The following is a 19,733-nucleotide window of genomic DNA, read 5'->3' as shown; positions in this document are numbered from 1 at the left end:
GTGGAGAAAGACTTTGTTTCTGTATTACTGTGCCAGCCCATCGACAGAAGTTTTCTTTTAAAGTATTCGAGCAATTTAGAGGTGAAACAGGCCCTTCGGCCCAACTTGTGGACTAAATAACAAAGATGGTTGGAATCTGGAATTAAACTGGAGGCCGGGCTGCATCTGTGGAGAAAGAAACAGTGTCTCAGGCTGGAGATTCGTTCAGGTTATATTCCAACCTCCAGGGTTATATTCCAACCTCCAGGGAACATAGTGTTCCCAATGTGGTCTCCTTTACATCGGCGAGACCAAGAATAGAACGACTGACTGTTTTGCCGAACATTTGCGCTCAATCCGCCAAGATCTGCTGCATCTCCCACTTGCTAACCCCTCATATTTAAATACTGAGTATTTTACCACCATGACCTTCCTGTCCTGGGCCTCCTCCATTGCCAGTCAGGCTACCTGCAAACTGGAGGAACAGCACCTGGTATTCTGCCTGGGTAGCTGACTTCCACTGGTGTAAACACTGAATTCTCCAATTTCAAGTCGTACACCCGCCCCAGTGCAGACAATTCTCCCACCATCCTTGTCAAACTGCTCCCTTCCCCTCCTCCGTATGTTCATCACCCATCCCCCAGTCGCCCATTTCCCTGTTATTCCCCCCCCCCCCCTCTTTACACCCCAGTTCCCATCTCCAGCTTTACATTTCACCGCTCCTCTTCACTCTTTTGTCTCCTTTTCACCTCCAGCCTTTGTCACTTACTCAACCCATCTCCCTATCACCTCCCCCTCACCTGTATCCACCTATCACTCGCCAGGCTTTGTCCCATCCCTTCTCTTTCCCAGCCTTCTCCCCCTCTACTCTAACCAGTCTTAAGAAGGGTCCCGACCCAAAACGTTGTCTCTCCATTTCCTCCACAGATGCTGCCTGACGTTCTGAGTTCCTCCGGCATTTTGATTTACTCTCTGGTTGGTACCTGATGTAATTTAACTCTAGATCCCTTGCTGTTGAACACATTGCCCACAATTATCCAGTGGTGATAATGGTTAGAGAGTGCAGATTATCTTTTCGTTGGCTGTTGAGACTTTGTCTTGCACTAAACGTTATTTCCTTAACGCTGCGGACGGCTTTATTGTCATTAAATATCGTCTTTCTACTGACTGCAACAAAAGAAAGCTTTTCACTGCACCTTGGTACATGTGATGATAAGAAACTAAACTAAGCAGTGTTTCTGATGTGTGTTTCAGGGATGAACGGAACCAGTCGATCATCGTGAGCGGGGAGTCCGGGGCTGGGAAGACCGTTTCGGCTAAGTACGCCATGCGCTATTTTGCCACAGTCAGTGGTTCCGCCAGTGAAACCAACGTGGAGGAGAAAGTCCTCGCTTCCAACCCCATCATGGAGGTGAGGATTGTGCTGGGAAAGCAGACAAGTTTAGTTTAGAGATACAGCGCGGAAACAGGCCCCCCGGCCCACCAAGCCCACGCCTACCAGCGATCCCCGCACGCTCACGCTATCCCACGCACTCGGGACTATTTACAACTTTACTGAAGCAAAGTTAACCTACAAACCTGTACGCCTTTGGAGTGTGGGAGGAAACCGGAGCACCCGGAGAAAACCCACGCAATCATGGGAAGATAGTACAAACTCCGTACAGACAGCACCCGTGGTCAGAATCGAACCCGGGTCTCTGGCGCTGTAAGGCTGCAACTCTACCGCTGCGCCACTGAATTTAAAAGGACGTCTGAAATATTAGTGACAATCCATGGGTCACTGAGAGAGGTTGAGATTGGTAATATCCCAGAAAATGTAAGACAAGTTGGCAACAGAAGTAGATAGGTTGATAAAGGTGGTTAGTGATAATATGCTTGTCTTCATCGTCCCGGGGCATCGAGTATAAAAGTCAAGAAGTTATGTTGAAATTTTATTGGCCTTTATAGATGCTAGTTATCTGCGGATACTGGAATCTTGAGCAAAACATAAAGTGCTGGAGAAACTCGGTGGGTCATAAGGTCATAGGGGTAGAATTAGGCCATTCGGCCCATCAAGTCTACTCCGCCATTCAATCATGGCTGATCTATCTCTCCCTCCGAATCTCATTCTCCTGCCTTCTCCCCATAACCTCTGACTCCTGTACTAATCAGGAAAGGGTCGGGCAGCATCTGTGGAGGGAATGAGTACGCAACGTTTATACCAACCTGAAATTGTAGAATTCAACATTCAACCCAGTCTGAATTGGAGAATTCGTATTTCGCTTGGGTCGTTTATAATCCAGTGGTATCAACGTTGAATTCTCCATTTTTGGGTAACTCCTACAAACCCCCCCCCCCGCCCCCCTCCTCCACTACAAGTCCGTTAACCAGTTCCACAGTTCACACTGATATATCCCCCTGAGCTCACACTGTTCCCAGCCAACAATTGGCCTATCGGGGAACCTCCCTGCCTGAGGTAATCTGTTGTGCTGGCCCCGATTTGTGCTGGATTTTTTTCTCGCTTCAAGTCCCCCCCACTCCGCCTGCCTGCCCCACTACCTACAGTCTGAAGAAGGGTCCCGACCCGAAACGTCCCCTATCAATTTTCACCAGAGACGCTGCCTGACCTGCTGAGTTATTCCAGCATTTTGTGCCTGACCTTGTGTTGCTTAGGTGAGACCCATCCTGATTTGCAAGTGTGACCATGTGATTCCTTAATCTGCTCTGACGAGGCTTGGAATGAGAGAGCTTTGATCCTCTGAAACGGTGAATCATACTGACATTCCAATAATGAGCAGACATGCTTCATGGTTATTTACAGCAGCTCCTCCTCATTCCAGTGTGTTTAAATCACTTCCTTTTTGGGGTGGGTGATTACAGGACTCTAAAGGGCCTGTCCCACTTGCCGATTTTTTTTCGGCGACTGCCAGCTTCACGTTAGTTTCTCCAAAAGATTTTGAACATTTCAAAATCCAGGGGCGACAAAAAAACCGTTACAACACTTGAAAAAACACCGCACGTCAATACCCCATCATGCCGCGTCATACACCATCACGCCGCGTGATCGAAACTCCCACGTCGGGCCGGTTGAAACTCTCTGCGGCTTGGAGCTCCCGAGTCGGCCTCTTCTTACCAGAGACCGCGGGCTTCACGGTGTTAAAGTCCACAGACCCCGAGATTGGAGATTCGATCCCCGGCAAAGGGATCGCAAGCTCGGCGATGTTATAGTCCCGCAGACTCCCGCGGCTTGGAGCGCCCGTCGGTCTCCGGGAAAGGCCGTCAACTCCACGATGTTAGGCCGCAGTGCGGACGGAGATATGATACGGATCGCATCTCCGTCGAGGTAAGTCAGTATGTAGTTCAGAGCTTATTTGGAGCTTGTAGTGTTTAATAGCCTGATGGTTGAGGGGAAGAAACTGCTCCTGAACCTGGGCGTTCCAGGTTTTAGGCTCCGACACCTCCTTCCCGATGGCAGGAGTGAAATGAGTGTGTGGCCAGGGTGGTGTGGGTCTCGGATGATGCCGGCTGTCTTTTTGAGCCAGTGACACCTGTAGATCCCTTTGATGGTGGACTTTCTTCAAGGTGGGTGCACCAGCGTTATGTGGCGGTGATGGGTGGGTATGGGTGTAGGAGCTCCCATTAGCTGCCGACTGTCGGTGCTGTTGCTTAATTGCTGACTCAGTCTCCTGATGGGAACTTTGAATGACGCTGCCAATGGGCTGTTCAGCCAAAGGTATCGCGTGTTTGGTTTACAGTTACTGAGCTGTCAGGAGGAGTCATCTCTAAGGCTGGTAGATATTTATATTCCCTGGGGCAGAAAAATAAATGAAAGTGAACAAGTGGCCTTTGAAGAATTTTATCTAGAATGTAAGCATTAGCCATCAAAGCGGTCTTCCCAGTAGGTGGTGCCTTGGTGTGGCTTTATGAGGCAGTGGGAGGCTCTTCGGCCCATCAGTTCCATGCTGAGTGTGCTGGACATTCCTTTCATCTATTTTCCCTGCACTTCTGGGATCTATTCCCTCTCAGCTGCCCATCTCCTGCCATCCAGCTACGCAGGTGATAATTTACTGCAGGTAGTTAGTTACCTGCTGGTCTTTGCGATGTAGGGGGGATACTGAAATATCTCGCAAGAGGACTGGCAGAAGGGTCAAGGAGAATGTTGACCAGTCAGATGATCTCATGGAAGTATATTGGACGATAGACACAAACAGCTGGAGTAACTCAGTGGGTCAAACAGATTCTCTGGAGAAAAGGAACAGGTGATGTTTCAGGTTGAGACCCTTCTTCAGACCTAAAGTCAGGGGAAAGGGAAACTGGAGATATAGACGGTGATATAGAACGAATGAAAGATATTCAAAAAAAGTAACGATGATGAATAAAACAGGCCATTGTTAGTTGTGAGCTAGGTGAAAACTGGTTGTAGACAATGCCACACAACAAGATGACTTTGACTTAATGTAGGGACAGTTTTCACTTTGTTATCCTGCATTGATTACACATGACTTTGGTATGTGTTGGCCCTGCAGCTGACTAGCTACCACGTCTGACACGCTTTGTATTCCTAACGGATTATTGCACATGAAAGCCAGCAATGTGAGGAATGTTCTGCGATCGATTTACATTGCATGCCTGCTCCCCTGGGTTTGTTGAAGCAAGGAACCGCAGATGCTGGTTTAGCAAAAAAAAGTGCTGGAATAACCACAGCCCCGCTGGAGAATGAGGACAGGCAAGGTTTAGGGTCAGGACCCTTCCCCGCCCCTGAATCCTCACCCATCCATCTTCTCTGGTGGTGCTGTCCGGTTGGAGATTGTTGTTTTTTCTTGTGCTCCTGCAATTGAGGAGACGAAGGTGAGCACCCACGTTTAGTTTAGTTTAGCTCAATTTAGAGATACAGCGCAGAAACAGGCCCTTCGGCCCGCCGGGTCCGTGCCGACCGACGATCCCCACACTTGCTCCACACACTTCAATTTTACCAAGCCCATTAACCTACAAACCGGCTGGGTCTTTGGGGTGTGGGAGGAAACTGGAGCACCCAGAGAAAATCCACGGGGAAAAGGTTACGGGGAGAACGTACAAACTCCGTACAGACAGCACCCGCGGTCAGGATCGAACCCGGGTCAATGGCGCTGTGTGGCAGCATCTCTACCGATGCGTCACCATGCTGACCACAAAAGCGTAGAAAATGGAGGATCAGCTCCTCGTATTCCACATGGGCAGCTTGCAACCAACGGTATGAGCATTGAATCTTCCAATTGTAGGTAACGAACTAACCACCTGCCCCCACCCCCGCACCCCCATGTCTCCCACTATCCCACCACCTCTCCCATTCCTCCATCCCCTTCCACCCATTTGGGTGACACAGTGGCGCATCAGTGAAGTTGCTGCCTCATGTCACAAGTTCAATCCTGACCCCATCTGCTGTCGATGTGGAGTTTGCACGGTCTCCATGTTTCCTCCTACATCCCACCATGTGCGGGGTTTGTAAGTTGACTGGCTCTCTGCCATTGCCCCCTGGCGGTTAGGGAGTGAATGCGAGAGTGGAATACCTTGAACCAGTGTGAACAGGTGATCGATCAATGGTCGGTGCGGGCACAGTGGGCCCGGAAGGCCTGTTTCCACGTTGTATCTTTAAACTAAATCGGTGGCAAAACTGATGTTTCCTTGAGGGATTGTATTATGGAGAAAACCAGAATGATGAGCCTCTCTTTGCTTTGCAGTCGATTGGAAATGCAAAGACGACCAGAAATGATAACAGCAGTCGATTCGGGAAATACATCGAAATCGGGTTTGACAAGAAGTATCGCATCACAGGTGCCAACATGAGGACCTACCTGTTGGAGAAATCCAGAGTCGTTTTCCAGGTGAGTGCTATCCTACTCAAAGCTTCCTTGAAACTTTGAAGCCTCATTAGTCCAGGCTCGAAGGGCCGAATGGCCTACTCCAGCACCTATTTTCTATGTATCTATGGCCACAGAAGGTAGTTGAGTAGAGACACAGAAACGTAGAAAATAGGTGCAGGAGTAGGCCATTCGGCCCTTCGAGCCTGCACCGCCATTCGATATGATCTTGGCTGATCATCCAACTCAGTATCCCATCCCTACCTTCTCTCCATACCCCCTGATCCCTTTAGCCACAAGGGCCACATCTAACTCCCTCTTAAATATAGCCAATGAACTGGCCTCAACTACCTTCTGTGGCGATAGACACAAAATGCAGGAGGTTCTCAGCTGGTCAGGCAGCATCTCTGGAGGAAAGGAATAGGTGACGTTTTGTGTCGAGACTCTTCTTCAGACTGAGAGTCTAGTTTGAATAAAGGTCTCGACCTGAAACGTCACCTATTCCCTTTCTCCAGAGATGCTGCCTGACCTGTTGAGTTACTCCAGTATTGTGTGTGTGTGTCTATCATCGGTGTAAACCAGCATCTGCTGTTCCTTCGAATATATATAGAGTATAGACACCGGCCTGCAAAGAGTTGATGTGGAGAGTTTAAGAAGGAACTGCAGATGCTGGAAAATCGAAGGTAGACAAAAGTGCTGGAGAAACTCAGCGGGTGCAGCAGCATCTATGGAGCGGAGGAAATAGGCAACGTTTCGGGCCGAAACCCTTCAGAGAAACGTTGCCTATTTCCTCCGCTCCATAGATGCTGCTGCACCCGCTGAGTTTCAGGGTTTCGGCCCGAAACGTTGCCTATTTCCTCCGCTCCATAGATGCTGCTGCACCCGCTGAGTTTCTCCAGCGCTTTTGTCTACCGTGGATGTGGAGAGGATGTTTCCACTAGTAGGAGAGTCTAGGACCAGAGGTCACAGCCTCAGAATAAAAGGATGCACCTTTACAATGGAGATGAGGAGGAATCTCGATTGTCAGAGGATGGTGAATCTGTGAAATTCTTTGTCACAATTCTTTGTGGAGGCCAAGTCGTTAGGTTTTTTTTTAAAGTGGAGATTGACAGGGTCTTGATTAGTCCGGGTGTCAAAGATTATGGGGAGAAGGCAAGGGAACGGGGTTCAGAGGGAAAGATAAATCTGGTGGAATGGCAGAGGTTGAAGATCGACAGTATTGGTGTTGGGTTGAGTGCGGACAAGGAGATAGGGAGACTGTTCTGTTCTGTTGTGGAGCTTTGCACCAAAGTTGGCTTTAAACTCTTGCCCGCGTTCTATTTCAGGCAGAGGATGAACGGAATTACCATATTCTCTACCAGCTGTGCGCTTCTAAGCATCTGCCTGAGTTCAAGGACCTCAGACTGGGTACGTTCACCAAGGCTTTGCTGATTTCGAGTAAATGCGTGGAATTCCATGTCTAAACCTTGGGCTAATTTCCCAAACACTCAAGGGATGAGGAACATCATTGACCAGTGCAACGTTCCTCCTTCTTTCCTGCGCTTACCTGGACCACACCTGCACCAGTTATGCCCCTGTCCCACTTGGGAAACCTGAACGGAAACCTCTGGAGACTTTGCGCCCCACCCAAGGTTTCCGTGCAGTTCCCGGAGGTTTTTGTCAGTCTCCCTACCTGCTTGCACTACCTGCAACCTCCGGCAACCACCTGCAACCTCCGGGAACCACACGGAAACCTTGGGTGGGGCGCAAAGTCTCCAGAAGTTTCCGTTCAGGTTTCCTAATTTAGACTCCCTCATCAAAGATGGACCACGTGTACAGTGAAAAGCTTTTAGTTGCGTGCTAATTAGTCAGCGGAAAGACTATACATGATTACAATCGACCCGTCCCCAGTCTACAGATACACGATAAAGGGAATGACATTTAGTGCAAGAGAAAGTCCAGTAAAGTCCTCCAAAACATTTTAGCCCAATAAAATCTTCCACCACGTTCTCCAGTTGATGAGTTTGCTGCTCGATTTGCCTGAATAGTCCCCATCCGGTCAAACCCCAGAGTCCGACAGGAACTTGCAGCAAACAATTGGCTCCTGTCTCCTTCAGCAAAACACAAAGTGCTGAAGGAACTGAGCGGGTCAGGCCACATCTACGGAGGGAATGGACAGACAACGTTTTGGGTCGTGACCCTTCTTCAGACTGAACAGTAGAGGGGAGAAAGGGTGGCTTCTGAATTGTCTCCAATGTTAACATTCCCATAGATTGAGTATCTTTTTGCATTTAAAAAACATCTTGACAGATACATGGATAGGATAGATTAGGAGGGATATGAGTCAAACGCAGGCAGGTGGGACTGTAGATGGGCCATGTTGGTCAGCAGGGGCAAGTTGGGCTGAAGGGCCTGTTTCCATGCTGTTTGACTCGATGACTCTAATCAGAATGGAAGACTATCAAAATGTCAGTTTTTCAAAGATGCTATATATTCCAGCCTATTGTTTCTCATTAGTGTCTTTGTGGGTTTCTGGTTGATATTGGCCTGTCTTCATGATAATGGCTCCCTTCAGTTTCACCAACTGTTTGGGTTAAAAAACGGCACAGTGGCATAGTGGTCGAGTTGCAGCCTTACAGCGCCAGGGACCCGGGTCAATCCTGAGTTTGTACAGAGTTTGTACCCTCTCGCTGTGACCACGTGGGTTTTCTCCAGGTGCTCTGGTTTCTTCCCACATTCCAAAGACAGATAGGTTTGCAGGTTAATTGGCTTCTGTAAAAAATTGTCCCTCGTGTGTGTGTGTGTGTGTGTGTGTGTGTGTGTGTGTGTGTGGGTTAGGACTAGTGTGAACGGGTGATTGCTGGTCGACATGGACTTTGTGGGCAGAGGTCCTGTTTCCACACAGTATCTCCAAACTAAACAATGTACATGGCCCTTGCAATGTGAGTGAGTGGGCTGTATTAATGTTGTGAATCACCTGGATTTGTTGGCATGTAATGTTATTGAATAGTTGATACCAATGCAGTCAATTAATTGTTCTATTGGTGTCTCTGCTTCTAGGTCACGCCCAGAACTTCAACTACACAAACTTTGGAGGAAGTCCAGTCATCGAGGGAATAGACGATGCAAAGGAAATGATGAACACAAGGCACGCGTGCACCTTATTGGGTACGTTTCTCAATCCTTTACATAGTGCACATAACTAGATTTTGCTCGCTGTCGTTTTAACCTCCTAGTCATAGAATTTGTTTTAGATCAGTACAGTACAGGATCAGGCCCTTCAGCCCACAATGTCCATGCCGAACATGATACAACCTTAAACTCATCTCACTTGCGTGCATGTGATCCATATCCCTCCATCCCTTGCATATCTTTGTGCCTATGTAAAAACCTCTTAAATGCCACTATCATATCTGCCTCCACCACACACCCGCCCCCCCCCCCCCCCGGTAAAGTGTTCCAGGAACAACCCCCCCCCCCCCCCCCCCCCCCCCACTCTATATGCAAAAACAGAAACTTGCACCCCACACCTCCATTAAATAATCTCAAGGAGTTGATTCATTCTTTAAGATGTGGAAAATTCTAAATTTGGAAAGTTATGTTAACAGCAAAGTAACATTTAGCATTTTACAGTTCTTCAGCTCTTTTTGATTAGAAATAGTTGAACAAAACATTCCTTTAACATATTTGTCAAAGGCCTAATTGTCACCAGTCGCACTTATGTTAGCGGCTTCTGTTACTGCGCTCACTGGGTGGTTGGTTGGTGACTCACCCCAGCTAGATCGTTCAAGTAAATTGTGCTGCTTTTCCAAGTGTGTTTGAGCCAAGATCAATACAGACAGCTTTTGGAAGATATTTGCAATCCCAATATAGACTGCTAAGCATTTGCAGCAGTCTGGAGGGTATTGATTTTCTCAATAACCTGAAACGGCGCCTGCTGAAGTAACAGACAATAATCTTCTTCCAACGCACTTGAAAGTCAACATGCATTAAACCAGGAGTGGGCTGCAACAACTCTTCAACCCGCTCCCTCATGCATGATTCCTTCGAAGTGGAAACAAGGAACTGCAGATACTGGTGTATACCAAATATAGACAGTGCTGGAGCAACTCGGCGGGTCAGGCAGCATCTCTGGGAAAAAAGTCATAGGTGATGTTTTGAGATGCGTTTCAATTGAATTGAATACTTTATTGTCACAGTGAATGTCTTTGATTGCACACCCAAAGGTATGCAAATAGTCGCCTGTAAAGGGCGCTGAAAAAGTTACAAATTCCCCCCCACGCCAGGTCCCCCTTTGTTGTTAGGTAGACACAAAAAGCTGGAGTAACTCAGCGGGACAGGTAGCATCTATAGAGAGAAAGAATGACTGACTTCTGAAGAAGGGCCTCGACATGAAACGTCACCCATTCCTTCTCTCCAGAGATGTCCCGCTGAGTTACTCCAGCATTTTGCGTCTACCTTCGAATTAAACCAGCATCTGCGGTTATTTCCTACACCCCCCCCCCCCCCCCACCCCCTCATGGCGGTCCCCCCACGCCAGGTCCTTTGTTCCTTCCCTCGGCAGCGGCGTCCTCGCTCCACGCGACCCGTCCTCGTCTGTCGGCCGGCCCCATCATCGACCGCCACACTGACCTCTCCACTATCGTTCTCGTGTCCTCTCCGGACGCCTCCGTGGCGCCGACCCGGGGCTTCGTTGACCTGCGAGGCTCCGGCCTCGCTTCTCAGCGGCTTCTCCCGAAGACGTCTCCTGGCAAAGAAGGGTCTGACACCCTTCAAACAAGGGAAGGGACATCACCCCAGGGGGCCACATGAGTGACATGGTTGCCGGGTACAAGGATAGTTGCAAAAATGGGAATGTCGGAAGAGTTTCCGCACTGTTCCTGGTCATTATTAATCTGAATGAAAATTATTTTGGGGAAAACGACCCTTATTAAAATAAATGCTTTTGTACAGACACAGTAATTCTACTTGTTAATATCATTGAACGCAAATTCATTTTAGGAGCCGGTTTTGATAAATATCTTGTTTTTTTTTTCCAGGCATCAATGAATCCCATCAGATGGGAATCTTCCGTGTTGTTGCTGCCGTTCTCCACTTGGGGAATGTGACAATCAAGGCCAATGATCGGGACGCAGAAAACTGCTTCATCCCGGTGAGTATTCCTGATCGTTGTAAAGATGGCGGAGGCTCCTCTGGTACGTGGCGGGGGCGAGGTCTACCCATCACCAGTCTGCCACGATTCGTTACAGCTGGTACCTGTGACAAAGCTCTGTTTCAGGTTCGGTTTATTGTCACGTGTGAAAATCTTTTGTTGCGTGGCGCAGCGGTAGAGTTGCTGCCTTACAGCAAAAATGCAGCACCAGAGACCTGGGTTCGATCCCGACTACGGGTGCTGTCTGTACGGAGTTTGTACATTCTCCCCGTGATCTGCGTGGGTTTTCTCCGAGAACTTCAGTTTCCTCCCGCACTCCAAAGACGTGCAGGTTTTGTAGGTTAATTGGCTTGATAACAATGTAAAATTGTCCAAGTTGGCGATATGCCTTGCCCACTACAAAATTCAGAAGGTTCAGAAGGTTGCGTGCTAACCAGTCAGCGGAAAGACAATACATGATTACAATCGAGCCTTTCGCAGCGTACAGCAAACGTGCCAAGGGAATAACTTTTAGTGAAAGATAAAGCCAGTAAAGTCTGATCATTGAGAGTCCGAGGGTCACCAATGAGGTAGATAGTAGCTCAGGACTGTTCAAACTTGCACGTCTTTGGAGTGTGGGTGGAAACCCTGGAGAAAACCCACGCCGTCACAGGGGGAAACATGCAAACTCCACACAGACAGCACCCATAGTCAGGATCAAACCCTGGTCTATGGCGCTGTCAGGCAGCCACTCTACCGATGCACCATCGTGCTACCCCCATTTCCTCCGACAACTCGTTCCATTAACCCACCACCCTCAGTGAAATAGTTGCCCCTCAAGTTCCTGTTCAATCATTCCCCTCTCACCTTGAACCTCTGCCCTCTAGTGCTTGATTTGACTCTGTACAGACAGCGCTCGTACACAAGATTGAACCCGGGCCTCTGGCACTGTAAGGCAGCAACTCTACCGCTGCGCCACCGAGCCGGCCAAGCTGGAAAATGTTCCCGACCGGAAACACTGTCTCTCCTCCCGAGCCTGTTCAGCCTGAGGAAGAGTCCCGACATGAAACGTTGTTTGATTTGTGATTTTCGCCAAATTGTATTGCAGCTGATGAAAGAACTATCTTAGGGTAGGACCCGCGTAAAGTTGCACGCAAGATGGTCGGTAAGCACTCGCAGTGCTAACGGACCTGTTTTCATGCTGTTCCTTTCCATGACTAAATTACATAGCATCTACAAGATGACCCGTGTGTGTATATTCACATCTGAGATGATAGGGGCAGAATTAGGCCATTCGGCCCATCAATTCTACACCATTCAATCATTGCTGGTCTATCTCTCCCTCCTAACCCCATTCTCCTGCCTTCTCCCTAGCTCTCCCTCAGCCCTCGAGCTCCTCATCCTCCTTTTTCCCTTCTTCTCCCCGCCTCCCCCCATCCCCCATCAGTCTGAAGAAGGGTTTCGGCCCGAAACGTTGCCTATTTCCTTCGCTCCATAGATGCTGCTGCACCCGCTGAGTTTCTCCAGCATTTTTGTCTACCTTCGCCCCATAACCCCTGACACCTGTATTAATCAAGAAATATCCATTGACTTGGCCACCGCAGCCGTCTGTGGCAATGAGTTCTACAGAAAAGTTGCTGCTGTAGGCTGACATATGGCATTCCTTGGCTTGTCTCCACCTCGCCTCATTCTCTTCCCTGCTTGCCCGTGTGCTTACCCTTCACTCCTCTCCTTATCTGATTTCTGACTGAGAGTGCACCAGGAATCCTGTGGCCACACCCGCCTTGCTCCAACATGTGAAACGGTATCGTTTTGTCCTCTGCCTGTTACACAATGTTATATTAGAACGAAAGAAAGACACAAAGTGATGGAGTCACTCAGCGGGTCAGGCAGCATCTCTGGAGAACACGGGATAAGTGACGTCTCGGGTCGAGACCTTTCTCCAGACTCGTGTTATGTTAGAGCTGTTCTGTTTTAATTTGCAAGAAGCTCAGCGTGTGTGTTCTGCCCATGGAATAATCAAAGGGAAGACTCGGTTGATGAAATTAATTTATGATCTTTGACTGCAGCACAGATGGGGGTTTTATTTGGAAATGCATATCCTTTCCAGCCTTATGTTACTGGGGAACAATTTGTCCTTGGTTTTATGTTCTAAAGTGTGTAGAATCATCTGGTCATACAGCGCACAAACAGGCCCTTCGGCCCAACTCGTCCATGGCAGTCCTGATAGCCCCCTTTGCCTGTGTTTATTCCATATGAATCTAAACCTTTCCTGTCCATGTACCTGTCCAATTTCTAATTTAGTTTATCTTAGAGATACAGCATGCAAACAGGTCCTTCGGCCCATCAAATCCACACCGACCGTTGATCACCCGTACACTAGTTCTATCTGACACGCTAGGGGCAATTTACAGAAGCCAGTTAACCTGCACGTCTTTGGAATGTGGGAGGAAACTGAAGCACCCGAAGATAACGCAGGCGGTCACAGGGAGAAGGTACAAACACCCCACAGATCAGGTCAAACCTGGCTTTCCAGCGCTGTGAGGCAGCAGCTCTACCACTGTGCCACCATGCTGCATAATAGTACGGAGTCTGAAGAAGGGTCTCAACCCGAAACATCACCCATTCCTTCTCTCGAGAGATGCTGCCTGTTCCTCTGAGTTACTCCAGCTTTTTGTATTTATCTTCGGTTTAAACCAGCATCTGCAGTTCCTTCCGACACATTTCTCCTCCGTTGTTGTGTTCTCTGTTATCAGCTGGCCTGCCGCCATAGTTTCTCTCGTTTACTTAAAGAAAATCCTTCGCTATCCATGAGGCAAAGGAGGTGACAAGCAATTTAGACGCATGGCATGTTTTTATTTTGTTAATAAATTGAATGGTAAACCTGGTGCCGTTGATGAAGCTGAGTTAAGGGCCTGTCCCACTGTACAAGGTAATTCAAGAGCTCTCCCGAGTTTAAAAAAAACTTGTGGTAAGCACGTAGAATGTACGTAGCGGGTATGTCGGAGCTCGGGATGTCTCTTAGCTGCTCGTAACGCTAACGGCAGGTACTCGGGAAACGCGGTAAGCTCGTGAAGACTCGTGAAGATTTTTCAACATGTTGAAAAATGTCCACGAGAGCCCCGAGTACCTACGAGCGGCTATTACCATTATTCTCTGAGTTCGAATCAGGGGAAACTCGGGAGAATTCTTGAATTAGCTCGTACAGTGGGACAGGCCCTTTAAGTTACTAAAAGACAGTTTGTGTTGAATTAAAACATTTTGGTTTTAATTTGCAAAATCAGTCCACACTGATCAAATGACCCTAATGCTTTTTTCCCGTTGTTTATGCTTTTCCTATTGTTTGCATCAGTTGCTTTTAATGCTTTTGTTATTAATAACATTGCACCGGACCAATCAATTTTAACCTGATGCCCATGAGAATTTCAAAGTGCGAATTTGAACAGTGTTGATCTCATCTCCCACGGAGGTTCAGTGTTAAGTGAGCTTCAATTAGTGTCCTTTCAACTCCACAGATCATTGATACGAAATGGTAATACGGAGAAATGTAAAATAAAATGCAAAAGAGGGATTGATAATTATACCCTCGGTTCTAACTTAGACTGAGATTCGTTGACCTTGCTTGTATTATTCACACAGTTTTTGAACTGTGCCCTTATTTTTCACTTCAGCGGTCAGATTTCTCTTCTGCAGTCCTGGAGGTAATATAAATCCACTTATTCAGGCAGAGAAAGAATCGTTGAATATTTTGGCCATTTGATTAGGCGAGAGTTGGAAAATAGACCAGAGGACAGCACACTTCCCTGACATCAGTCTGAAGAAGAGTCTTGACCCGAAACGTCACCCATTCCTTCTCTCCAGAGATGCTGCCTGACCCGCTCAGTTACTCCAGAATTTTGTGTCGCTCTTTGATTTAAACCAGCATCTGCAGTTCTTTCCTACACATAGAACATAGGGCAATGTGATACAGGTACAAACCCTTTGGCTCACAATGTCTATGCCAAACCTGATGCTGTTAAATTAATCTCCTCTGTCTGCACATGATCCATATCCCTCCATTCCCTGAATATCCATGTCTCTCTGAAAGCCTCTTAATTCTGTCTCACCTTATGCCGTGTTCTCCAGTCCTGGACATTTCCACCCTGCTAAGAAAGTTCTGAGTGTCTACCCTATCCACATCTCTCATAACTTTATATACTTCCGTAAGGTCTCCCCTCAACCTCTGTTGTTCCAGAGTAAACAATCCTGTCTCTCCAACCACTCCTTGTGGCTAATGCTCTGGAAACCAGGCAGCTATCTGGAAAACCGTGCTGTATAAGTAACGCTACGGGTCAGGCAACATGGAAAGATGGAAATCCTTCTTCAGACCGTTCCCAACCCAAAACGTCACCCATCCATGCTCTCCGCAGATGCTGCCTGACCCACTGAGTAAGACCCACTAGATGCAGGAAGATCATTCCCGATGTTGGGGAAGTCCAGAACACGGGATCACAGTTTAAGGATAAGAGGGAAGTCTTTTAGGACCGAGATGAGAAAATCATTTTTCACACAGAGAGTGGTGAATCTGTGGAACTCTCTGCCACAGAAGGTAGTTGAGGCCAGTTCATTGGCTATATTTAAGAGGGAGTTAGATGTGGCCCTTGTGGCTAAAGGAATCGGGGGGTATGGAGAGAAGGCAGGGATGGGATACTGAGTTGGATGATCAGCCATGATCATATCGAATGGCGGTGCAGGCTCGAAGGGCCGAATGGCCTACTCCTGCACCTATTTTCTATGTTTCTATGTTTCTATGTCCAGCACCCTATGGCCTTTTGTAGTAACATTAACGAGCTGTGTATGTGGTACGAGTGGACGCAATGTGATACCGATTCGTTGTTCTGCTCCTCGCAGCCCAAGACGGAACATCTGATCATCTTCTGCGAACTGCTGGGCGTGGACTATGAGCAGATGGCTCACTGGCTGTGCCACCGGAAGATCATCACGGGCTCGGAGACGTACATCAAGCCCATGCCCAAGGTTCAGGCGATCAACGCTCGTGATGCCCTGGCAAAACACATCTACGCCAGTGTCTTCAACTGGATTGTCCACCATGTCAACAGGGCTCTCCGTGCCTCTGTGAAGCAGCACTCGTTCATTGGGGTGCTGGATATCTACGGGTCAGTGCCACCCCCCCCCCCTTTCATTGATCATGATACTTTATTATCACAAGTTATAGGAGTAGAATTAGGCCATTCGGCCCATCGAGTCTACTCCACCATTCAAACATGGCTGATCTCTGCCTCCTAATCCCATTTTCCTGCCTTCTCCCCATAGCCCTTGACATCCGTTCTAATCAAGAATTTATCTAGCCCTGCCTTAAAAATATCCACTGACTTGGCCTCCACAGCCCTCTGTGGCAATGAGTTCCACAGATCACCGGTCAGAGTTTGCGTTCTCAGTGTTAACCTGTTTTAACCTTCCCATTACTCACACTTACAGGTGACGAGTTGATTGTGTTCATCAATTTTGAGAAAGCTATGTTGATCTACGGATTCAGTCACCCAGCAAGAGAAGGCTCGTAGCCCTGGGTTACTTAGTATATGTTGGAGATACAGATTGAACACAGGCCCTTTGGCCCACCGAGTCCGCCCCGACCAATCCCCGCACACAGAAGTTCTATCTCCACACTAGGGACAATTTACAATTACATAACCTACAATCCTGCATGTCTTTGGAAGCTGGGAGGAAACCAGAGCACCTGGAGAAAAACCACCCAGTTACAGGGAGAATGAGTAAACTCTGGGAACCCCGTAGTTAGGATCAAACCCGGGTCTCTGACCCTGAGAGGCAGCAACTCAACCGCTCCACAACTTTTCTTGAAACCAGTTTCCCCATTTAATTATCTTTAAAGTAAGTGTGTGTTTTTAATGGCTTCCTTACCTTTTTCTCCAGGTTTGAGACTTTTGAAATAAACAGCTTTGAACAGTTTTGCATCAATTATGCAAATGAGAAGTTGCAGCAACAGTTTAATATGGTGAGTAATTGTTGTCGCTGTTAAAACGGGTGCTGGTGACCTGAGAAATATGGATTAGCTTCAGATTATTGCAAATGCCATAGTGTTACAGCACGGAAACAGGCCCTTCAGCCCAACTCATCCATGCTGACCAAGATGCCCCATCTAAGCCAATCCCATTTGCCTGCGTTTGGCCCATATTCCTCTAAACCTTTCCTAACCATATAACCTGTCCAAATGGCTTTTTAAGTGTTGTCATTGTACACCTGCCTCAACTACGTATTAGTTCAGTTATTAGTTTTATTATTAATGCCCAAACGGTATGTTTGAACATGCAACTAGAAATAAGAACTCTGAAGCAAGGAATGATTTGAGCCAAGGGTCTAAAATTCTTGGGCTTGACAGGTTAGATGTGGCTTCGATATTTTTCTTGCGTCTAGAACCAGTGGTCTGTGTCTCACAGTAAGTTCAAGTCACCCACTCAAGGACAGAAGATGGAAGACATTTCTCCTCACTGAAGATGGTGAATCCTTGGAGTCCTTCACTCTAGACGTCAGTGAAGACTTGGGTGCGGAGAGTATTAAAGACGGAGACTGAAAGGCTTTGGATATTGGGCAGGGCAAGGCTGCAGTGGTTCTAAGGTCAAAGATCAGCCCCATCTTGTTAAATGGAGGACTAGATGCCAGTGGTTGAATGGAGAAACAAGAAACCGCAGATGCTAGTTTACAATAAGAAGACACTAAGTGCTGGAGTAACTCAGTGGGGTCAGTTTCCCCGAACAGAAACATTACCTGTCCATCTTCTCCAGAGATGCTGCCTGAGCTGCTGTTACTCCAGCACTTTGTTATTTTTGTCAGTGGCCGATTCTTGCTCCTACTTATGTTCTGACGTTCAAGTCAAGAGGTAAGAAAGGCATGGTTGAGGGTTTCAGTGGTTGAGCTACTGAGGTCGAAGGAAAATGAAGGCGAAAGACATATGAAGTCATATTGACCTTAGGCTTGGTGCAGGAGCAAATTCTAGCATGATTCCCAGATGGACACAACAAAGCAGATGCTAACATGAAATATGTGTCAGTGTGGAGTTTGCACGTTCTCCCTGTGACCACGTGGGTTTCCACCAGGTGCTCCGGTTTCCTCCCACGTCCCAAAGACGTGCGGGTTTGTAGGTTAATTGGCCCTCTGTAAATTGGCCCGAGTATCGAAGGGAGTAGATGAGAAAGTGGGGTACCGTAGAACTAGCGTGAACGGGAGATTGATGGACGGTCGTGGACTGGATGGGCCGAAGGGCCTGTTTCCATGCTGTGTCTCTAAATTAAGCTAAACTGGTTTTTCTTGGTCTGGAATAAGGTGAGAGGGGAAAGATTTAATAGGAACCTGAGGGGTGATTGTTTGTTCCACACAGCAGGGGGTGGGTATAAGGAACGAGCTGCCAGAGGCAAGTACTATAACAACATTTAAAACATAGAACTAGTGTGAACGGGTGATGGATGGGCAGCATGGACACGGTGGGCCGAAGGGCCTGTTTCCATGCTGTGTCTCTAAACTAAAGTACTGCTGTCACTTGACTCTAGTGGGAATGTTAATTTGTTGTGACTGGAAGGAGATAAGTTCTCCAACGTATGATCAAAAGGAGTTAATAAAAAACTTGGTGTCTAGGAAGGTGGAAAAATTAGATGTCTACGACTCTCCATCTGAAGAAGGGTCACCCGTTCCTTCTCTCCAGAGATGCTGCCTGTCCACGCTGCGTTACTCCAGTGTAGCAATGGATATGGTACAGGAGTACTAAGTGTTAGTTACTTGAGGGTGAGAGAGCAAAGTTATGCTTTCTACAAATTCGATTGGCTTTTAGAAGCTACATTGAATAAGTAATAGGAACAGTTGGAGTCTTGTGCTAATTAGTCGTAGACTGATTCTCCGAGGCAAAGCTTCTAAGGCAACAGGCTTGGCAATCAGTGTATTTTACCATGGCAACCTACTCATGAGGACTCATAGCATGTATAGCACAGTGGAACATCACTCTTTCTCCACCATTTTCCTTTCTTTCATCGTGTAAACAAGAGGTTAATTTATTTTGCCTCGAGCACGCAGTCAGCAGAATGTCAAACCTGACTTCATTTATGGAAAATGTTGTTTCTCCCCAGCACGTGTTCAAGCTGGAGCAGGAAGAGTACATGAAGGAGGAGATTCCATGGACGCTAATAGATTTCTATGACAATCAGCCTTGCATTAACCTCATTGAAGCTAAACTTGGCATTCTGGATTTATTGGATGAAGAGTGCAAGGTAATGACAACTATAACACGTTTGAAGATCGATCTCGTGTTATTTTGCTTGCACAGTCAGCAAGGGTACTGGCCTATTCACTTCTACTCCACAGTCTACTCCATCTGAGTGACAATGCTGAAAATTATATTCTCCAGGAGTCCAGAACCAGGGGCAAGGTTTAAGAATAAGGAATAAGCCATTTAGAACGAAGGCGAGGAAACACTTTTTCTCATAGAGAGTGGTGAGTGTGGAATTCTCTGCCTGAGACAGGAGGCAGGTTCTCTGGATGCCTTCAAGAGAGAGTTAGATAGGGCTCTTAAAAATAGCGGAGTCAGGGGATATGGGGAGAAGGCCCATATGGGGTACTGATTGGGGATGATTAGCCATGATCACATTGAATGGCGGTGCTGGCTCGAATGGCCGAATGGCCTACTCCTGCACCTATTGTCTATTGTCTATTCTGCAGATACTCTGTTTCTTCCCCTTTGCTCCACCTATTATACTTGAGGTTGACTTGGTTGTATTTATGTATGGTATCGGAACTGATTGTCTCGCATGCAAAACAACGCTGTC

At 47.5% G+C, this 19,733-nt stretch overlaps 1 protein-coding gene across 15 annotated transcripts in view; it reads left to right on the top strand.

The window, feature by feature from the left end:
- The window catches only part of myo5a (myosin VA), a 132,432-nt gene that overhangs the window by 52,991 nt on the left and 59,708 nt on the right, over positions 1-19,733 (top strand). For all 15 annotated transcript variants that reach the window (XM_033050429.1, XM_033050426.1, XM_033050428.1 and 12 more), the window contains 8 exons: positions 1,234-1,390; positions 5,676-5,819; positions 7,121-7,202; positions 8,835-8,942; positions 10,814-10,926; positions 15,796-16,061; positions 16,837-16,918; positions 19,038-19,178. In XM_033050429.1, the coding sequence (XP_032906320.1) occupies positions 1,234-1,390; positions 5,676-5,819; positions 7,121-7,202; positions 8,835-8,942; positions 10,814-10,926; positions 15,796-16,061; positions 16,837-16,918; positions 19,038-19,178 (1,093 nt within the window). The remainder of the gene's footprint in view (positions 1-1,233; positions 1,391-5,675; positions 5,820-7,120; positions 7,203-8,834; positions 8,943-10,813; positions 10,927-15,795; positions 16,062-16,836; positions 16,919-19,037; positions 19,179-19,733) is intronic.

The sequence above is a fragment of the Amblyraja radiata genome, chromosome 34 (assembly GCF_010909765.2).
Source record: "Amblyraja radiata isolate CabotCenter1 chromosome 34, sAmbRad1.1.pri, whole genome shotgun sequence".
NCBI lineage: Eukaryota > Metazoa > Chordata > Chondrichthyes > Rajiformes > Rajidae > Amblyraja > Amblyraja radiata.
This window is presented reverse-complemented; position numbering and strand designations above follow the sequence as displayed.